At 37.6% G+C, this 8,433-nt stretch overlaps 1 protein-coding gene across 1 annotated transcript in view; it reads right to left on the reverse strand.

Annotated features, from left to right (window-relative positions):
- Nucleotides 1-8,433, reverse strand: part of COL4A3BP (collagen, type IV, alpha 3 (Goodpasture antigen) binding protein) — an 84,915-nt gene that overhangs the window by 19,736 nt on the left and 56,746 nt on the right. The window contains 2 exon segments of the mRNA XM_009327310.1: nucleotides 2,539-2,696; nucleotides 8,391-8,433. The exon segment at nucleotides 8,391-8,433 is cut by the window's right edge and continues 18 nt beyond it. Coding sequence (XP_009325585.1) covers nucleotides 2,539-2,696; nucleotides 8,391-8,433 — 201 coding nt within the window.

Raw genomic sequence — 8,433 nt, forward strand, 5'->3', positions numbered from 1 at the left:
CTGAGCCCACCCACCATGTGTGTGGCACCTCTCTGAAAATGTATTTAAGAGCAAAAAACACCCCAGGGAACGAGGAAGTGGGAACAAAAAGTGAGAAACAGAGGAGATGCCAAGGCCAGAAGAGGAGGAGGAGGAGCAGCTCCAGAGCGAACAAAACCACACTGCTGCAGCCCATGGAGGACCCCACACCACAACAGAGGGATATTTCCTGAAGGAATCGTGTCCCGTGGAGGACCCACACTGCAGCACATTTTTCCCAGAGGATTGCCGCCCGTGGAGAGGACCTGCGCTGCAGCAGGGAAAAAGTGTGAGGAGGAAGGAGTGGCAGAGATTAAGTGTTTTGGACTGTCTGCAACCCCCCATTTGCCACCCCACACTGCTTGGGGCTAACAAGCAGCAGGTTGAGGGGCCTGCAGTGAAGGAGTGAAGTTGAGCTTGGGAAATGGGGGAAGAAAGCTGTTTTAGTGTTTGTCTTTTTGTTTCCCATTAACTGGATCTACTTTATATCAGCACCAAGTTGATTTTCCCCAAGTCAAGAACATTCTGTCATGACAAGAACAAGCAACCTCCCTGTCTTTCTCTTGACTCCTGAGCTTTCTCATCCTGTTTTTCCCCCTAGTCCTGGGTGGATGGGTGGTAAGCAGCTGGGTGGGCATTTGGCTATTAGCCAAGGCTAGCCCACCACAATTCTATATTATTTAATTCAATAAAAATCTCCTCTTCCAACAGGCAGTTAGAGGAATACAAATAAAAAGTAATTATTTTGTATTAGAATTACTTTACCATGAGTGTGCTGTAAACCCCAGAAAATTTCATTGGCAAATGTGACTTTAAAAAAAGTTGCAAGTCTACCAAAGCAAAGCAACTTAAAACCTCCAAGTTTTTAGAAACTTTTGCTATTTTAATTTCTGGAAAAACAAGTCCAAATAAGCTTGTGACCCCCTTTAAAATGTATTTACTCATGCTGTGTGAGGCATCAGTCACATGAGACCCAAAGTGAAATTTAGGTTTGAATTTGTTAACCACTGGCAGCTAAAAGCAAGTGCTTTAAAGTTAGTCCACACAGGAAGGAAAAAAGTGACAAATAACTAATTTGAACAAATTCAAATGCTATATTAACATATTATTCTGTATTAACATATACTAACCTAGGGACAAGAAAAGTTCACTTCATCCATGCTTTAAGCAAGTCTGATCAACAAGAGTGAACTGTGTTTGCTCAGCCTGGAGAAGAGGCGGCTTCTGTGGTGGGACCTAATAGTAGCCTTCCAATACCTCCAAGAAAGTCAAAGAAACTGAGCTAGACTCTTCACAGCAGTCTATAGTAGAAGGATGAAAAACAATAGGCAGATCCTGAAATAATAACAACAGCTGAGCAGCAGAACAGGCTGCCCAGAAAAGCTGTGCAGTCTCTAGCCTTGGAGACTTGAAACCAGACACGATAAAGCCCTGAACAACCTGGTCTGATCTCAAACTGTCTGTCCTTTAAGCAGGAGGTTGGAGAGAGGGAGAGAGAGAGACCTCTTGAGGTCTCTAGTCCAATAAATTACCCTATGATTCTATGAACAAGCTTCAAGTCTTGGCTCTACTGTAATTCCACCAACTACTTAGATGAAGCAGTAACAAATTAAGTGTTGACAGAAGTCACAATACAGTTAGACAGGGCCAGGCCAGACAAAGACAACCCAGGAGACAGAGGCAAGGACTCAAACATGGATGTATTTTGCCCGAATGCATTCATTCTTTGAATCGTGTACCACTAAAACATATGGAATAAGATTTGAAGTGTGATATACACCACAAGGAAACACATTAAATGAAAATCAAGAGACAACAACAGCTAGAGGACTGCACAGGACACTAGCTAGTGATGGCAGGATTCTAGAAATCAAAGCCTGAAGTACAACCTAGCCATGCCTCCAGCACATCTCATGAGAGAAGACACTGCTCCTTTCGAGTTGCTACAGTGGTTGAGTAGGCTTAGCATGAACTATCACTGCCATTAGAATAACAGATATTCTAATACAACACACCTAAAACATTTAACCAATTAGTATAAAACATGACTTAATCTCTTCAATCTCCTAAAGGAAAGTGAAATAATTGTATCTTAAAGAGACATTTAAAGTTAGAACTGGTTGTTTTCGGTATTGTCACCATCTCTTATCACAATTAAAACATTTCAGAGATTTGCACATCATTTTGCAAGCGTGGATAATTAGGTCTCTTTCTAGAAGGCTGCAAGCAATACACTTATTACTACGGAATACTGCCAGGTTCTCTGTAGATACAAAAAAATATAGGAATACTATCTGAACAAGGGCTAGGAAAAGAGACTATGATGGATATTGTTACTATATCACCAGTCAGGATGAGGCTTTGACATTTTATAGGAGTAATACTGAGAGCACCTAAAATTAATCAACGCTGTACATAAAAAAAGGCAATACCTGGAATAAAAAAGTTAACATCATCTCATTTAAAATTTCAATTTCAAGCTAAACTTTTTTTTTTTCAACAAAAGTAAGATGATCTTACCTTATCTAGCCTTTTTTGCCAGCTTTCTTCACGTTTTACCATAAGTTCAATACAATGAGAGAGTGTAGCAAGGATTCCAGCAGTAGTTGCCTTGAAAGTTATAGCTTCTCCTTTAAAGTCTATGCCATTAATTCCTTTGGGTGTCACATGTGGAAACACTAAAACCAAACATGAATCGTTCACTGATAGCTGCCTTTAACTCAAACAAGTATTTTACATGTATGGTTATATTACAACTGTTTGAAGAAAACAGACTCCCTAGAAAGTTAATTTAAAAATAAAAATCAAAAGTGCTAATAATTCTCAGCTATCCACAGGATAAGGAAAGAGATTCAAAAGGAGGAACACATCCCGTCAGCTTCATCTTGCTATACTGTATTTCAACTCTGCTTGTAATGCTGTTATTACTCTGCACTCTGCAAATCATGTGGGTGGAGGGAGTGGTAATACTTCGTAACAATAGCAGGTTGACAGCTTGAAGTGGGGCCTAATTAACACAGAGCAACCTTAAAACATATCTGATACAGCACTAAGAAAGGAACAATTTCAAAATGCAATCAAACCCAAAACGTAACATTCAAGGTTGCTTTAAGCAGGTAATTATAGATTTAAAAACCGCAAAGTAAAAAGGTATGATATAAGATAAAAGTATCACATGTGTTGAATTATCCAAGTACTGTGGGTTTTGCAGTTCCAACAACTACTTCATGCTGTCAACCAAGCCATCTGTTGCTAAGGCTATTTAAACAAGTCACTTAAAATGTGTGACAAAAAAAGTACCTATTATATGTCAAACTCATATGTAGGTTGACATAATAACAAATCAAACACTACACATTAATGTCAGAAAATACTAGAAAGCAGAAGTAACACCCATGTTGAAGCTGACTGAGCCCAGCAAGTTAAAGTAACTCCTGCTATGCCATAGGGCAAGCTAATGACTTATCACCTAGCTGGATATCCGCCCCCCCCCCGAGTCTGTCAGTTTGTCAACATGCCACTGTTATGGTTTAAAAAGTACAAATAAATATTTGTGTAAGTTTATCCAGTGTCTATCTGCAAGGGCAAAGCAGAGCTTTCAAACAGTTCAGTTCTTGTAGGGAAGAAATGGTAGAGCACAGTATCTACACTTTGGGAACAGAAAGCAGTTGTCACATGGTCTTAAGCAATTGTTTAAGTCTCTAGAGGTTTTATACACCCTCCTTTCAGAAGGAATCAAACTATTTTTCAAACAGATGACTACACACTACTTCAAATATCTCAATAAGCATACATACTATGGTAGAATACAGCTTATTTTTTGTTTCATGTTAATCAAGAATAATCCCTAAAAGGTAAAGATGACAGGGGCTGGAAAAAAATTGAAAGAGAAAGAAAAATCTGTTTCAGAAACAATAATAAGGAGAGCAGCTCTCCCTCCCCCTAACAGCTGCGGAGGGAACACGGAGGAGGCTGAGACTGAAAGTGGTGTAAGCTGGCAAGGAAGCGATGCAGTGGATTCACTGAGAACAATGAAAATTACACAAGAGCTTCACCCATAACACTTCATGACTGAAAAATACAGTTCATACTAATAATTTGTCATGTTGGTGTAGACTGTGTTCATGTGCAGGCTTACCAGCACAGCTATAATGCTTAAAGATGTGATTTTTCTCTCAATTATGCAACATGCTAGACATGCTGAAGAAACTACCACTGGCTGCAACAGTATGAAAGAATTTCAGAAATCTCTATGGTAGATTATAAGGCAGATGCAGCAACACAGCCTCATTCCCTGGAAAAAAGCCAGCTTTTGTTCCTGAATATCTTTAAGTCTCAGCTACATACAGCTCATTAATACTTCCATACAGTTTCAGTCATCATATAGTCTAAGCCATTTCTTAATGACTAGTCTCAAAGTAGCAGTGATACATGCAGAGCTTGCAGTTTTAAAGTCAGTGTCCATAGTTCCTTTCAGCAATTATAATTCCGGCAAAACCGAACTTGTTGCAGAAAGATGCAAAACCTGTTTCTTTGAAGAGATGGTCACTCAAGAGGTTCCTTGCAATGGATCGAGTATTTTGATTCATTCCTAATCACAGGAGACATTTGTCTTCCCAGAACATGTCAGAAGATGACCTCAAGCCCCATCTCACTAACAGTTGAGCTTCAGCACATTAGAAGTATTTGTCAGGAGATTTTTCTATTTGGAGAGCCCAAATATCTTTCCTATTCCTTTTTTATGCTTTTTTTCATGTCAGCTACAAGACTAAGTGTTTCAAAATGATACCTGGCATCAGGAGATCAATATGGTTCAAAGCAAAGGCTAATAGGAAAGTGTTCTTACCATTGCAACTGCTCTTCTAGGTTGCTGATCAAACTGCATGCAGCCAACCAAAAAAAGCAGCAGGATGATTCTTCTCCTACTTTAACTTCAATTTCATCACCTTCCAAGTAGTTCCTTTTAAAATATCCTATCTCTTAAGCATTTTGCTTTATTCCTGATTTGTTTTCTCTTGCCTTTCATATAAAGGATTCTTCATACCATGCTTTAGCCTTCAATAGCTTTTTAGCCCTTCTCTCATACACCTCTGTGTCTGTTAGGAAAGGTCAGTTTTCCCTTCTTGTTCCTAAGATTCTGCTTGTAACAGTTTCCCAGATGTCCCAAACATCACCTGTTTGATCAAATCTGTTTTCCAGTGAAACAGAAAATTATTTTAAAGACAGTAAGTAGAAAGAAGTTGCTTTATCTTTTCCATTTTATACCACCTTAATATCTTATATCACTAAACTAATTCTAAGTGAAAAAGAAACATTTGGTTGCATGACCTGTTTATTCATTCCTACTGTTGTTGATCTTCTGCAGATAGCAGCAGGATCAATATGATTAGTTTTCCTCTAAGAACAACCCCATTATTTCAGCAGTACGTTGGTGAATATTCTTCCTCCATTCAAGGCACAAAAATCCAGCAAAAATCCACTGTGTTTTACATCAAATTTACATCAAATTTCTCTCCTTCAGCCTCTGTACCATTTCCATCTTTATAGTTCCAGTACAAAAACACCTTCTGTCTTCAAAGTAGGTTTCACCTGCTCTTCCTATTCTTATGTAATTTAAATCCAAATACACTCATTTTCCTGAGTGGACGGATGGGAACACTTGCTGATCAAGATTCTACATTCTTAGAATATAAAATCCCAATGGGTAAATATGCATCAGCCAGATGCTGCCTTTGTTTTTTATACAAGTGATCATTGTTTCCAGATTTTTTAATTGGAAAGTGACCAATAAATTTAAATACCTTCACAGTACTCTTCCTAGCTCTTCACTCAAAGATCCTAGAGAATAAGGAAAAGAAAAAGCCTCCCTATTCAAAACGTCTTCTTCAGAGTAGTACACAAATCTTTATAGTCATGTTAACTTTCTCTTCCCACCCAGGAAAGGTGCAGAAGGGAACAAATTTCAAAAGACAATGTGAATATGGTCCCTTAAGTCAGTCTTAAATCTAATGATTTGAGCATTAGATTGGCGCACTAGTGGTTTGAACAGTAGGCTCAAACACTCCCTTCTTATCATAGCAGGCTAAATAAGAGGTTGAACCCATGCTTCTCACTTCCTGGAGCACTGACTGCAGAACAGCCCCAGAACAAACAGGCAACCACTTCTCAGCTACAGTTAAAAAGATTGTTCCAGTCCTTCCAGGACTGGATAGAGACTTCAAGAACGGAACCTGAAATTTGAGAAACCAAAGAATCTTAACAGCTGCTCTGAGGCTAAGCTTTAGAAAAGGGCAAAGCTGAAGATAAATCTTCCATCATCAGTTAGTCTGAGTAGTTTTCTGCCCAATACATAGGCATGGCTGTCTCAACCTGAGACACCTAATTCCCCACTGCATCACTTATGACTTACGATTCCACTTTAGGGCAGAGACTAATTTTTCATTTCTAATCAAGCTTTGCAGCACTCAGCTACTAAATATTTAATGAATTTAGCCCTTAGAAATCAAACCAAGGCACAAAAAACCTAAAATGGAGATAAAGCTTTTCATAGAAATAATTGACAGAAAGTAAATTTAATGGAATCAAGAATCATAACAACTGGAATTAGCAGTTCTGCAAAAAGTAAGGGGTTGCAGAAATTATTCTCTGTAGTGAGCTATAGTAAGTGAGTTTATATACAGGTACCCATAATATACAGCAATTTCTTAGCATGTTAAGTTCCCAAAGACTTGATACAGAACTTTTTACAAGAGGAATATGGATATCACTTCAAATTCCTGTTAAACAGGTGATGAAAAAAATGAAGTGACTTACTTTGCATTTAAGTATTTTAAGATGACCAGATGTACTAAAAATATAGACTTTCCTAATGACATTCCCCATATTGTATGTGTATATATAGCAGATACAACAGAAGAACGTAGATATGAAAAAATGTTCTAAAGGTAAATTAAGCCGAAACTCCTACATGATCCTACAAAAATTGTTTGACAAAGACATCTCTTTCAAAATGAATCATGCAGTAAAATTAAATTCTTACTTAACATTTTTTAAAGAAGGCTTTTTCAGTTTTCTGAAATTTGTTCTGACTTAACAGTCCTCAAAAAAATGTACACTTTTATATACACAATAGGGTTAGTGGAACTGCACACTTGCTTACAGGTGAGAGTTGCAAGCTTGCTTATCTTTGGTGATAAGAGGCAAGAAAGATTTATTCAAAACTTCAGAGTTATATGCTACTTAACCTCTGAAATCAGCATTATGATTAATCCTCAGCAGAGCAAGCACTTTATATAATTGAAAAAATCTGCTCATATGATGAATTCTGGAAGTATGCTGAAAGCTCCTTCCAATTCCTTTCCTCTTTCCTTGTAACATACTCTAGAAAGAGCACTTAAATACAGCAAGGAAAGATGTAACACATGGGGACAATAGCCAATTAAAAAGAAAACAGAACACACAGAAAAGGCTTATTTTGCCCATATATTTTCCAGGTTCTTGATGAAAGTGTTTACATTTCTAAAAACACTTTTGGTGAGTATTTCTTCGGGAGATTCCATCAGATTTGAAACTGGAGGTAGTGCAACTTCAAAGTTTTGTGAATCCAAGTCTCAGAAATACCTTAGGACTAACTGAATTGGCAACATCTAGAGAATGTAAACACTAAACTATTTCAGTCAGAAAACAAGAGAAAGTCTAAGAAGAATGCAAATAGATTTTAAATGCATACAGAACTTCTGCCAGGCCAGAAGTATCAGATTTCTAGAACAGCAAGACTTGCACGAGTTCTTCACGTTTACTGCATGGATGCAGTGAGTACAATAACTAGATCATTTAAGATAAGAATAAAAATCAGAATTCTGTTCATCATAACCATGGAAAATACAGTAAGAAAGTGCTAAAATTACGATGAGTGAGAATCAGTAACAATGTTGACTTAACCATTATGTAGCCATAGAAACTGGAAAAACCATACTGGGACATACCTAGCTGGAAAAGCATTGTGCTCCACCACACTCCTAAAGCAGGTAACACTTGCAAGAAAAACTGCAATTACCTGTTATAAATCTCAGTTCCCAATATCTGAATGATGCAGCTGTTTCAACAGAATTTTGTAGTGAAAATGGCTTTGGACACAGAATAGGAAATTCCAGCTTGACAAGCTTGCATTAATATTTGTGTGAATTAAGAATAACTCAGAGAATCATGAAAAGCAGCTAATAAATAACATGAATAACAACTTCCTGTCACATACATTTAAATAACTATTCTTACCATTTTCTGCTTAGAAAAGAGCATAAATACCCATCTTGTATCAGGCTTATCATCATACCATTCATACGAATTTTCAGTGAAAAGGTTGGGACACTTACATTTTTCCTTACTGCTGTTACTGTTATGTAAAAAATCCCCATC

The sequence above is a fragment of the Pygoscelis adeliae genome, unplaced genomic scaffold (assembly GCF_000699105.1).
Source record: "Pygoscelis adeliae isolate BGI_AS28 unplaced genomic scaffold, ASM69910v1 Scaffold26, whole genome shotgun sequence".
NCBI lineage: Eukaryota > Metazoa > Chordata > Aves > Sphenisciformes > Spheniscidae > Pygoscelis > Pygoscelis adeliae.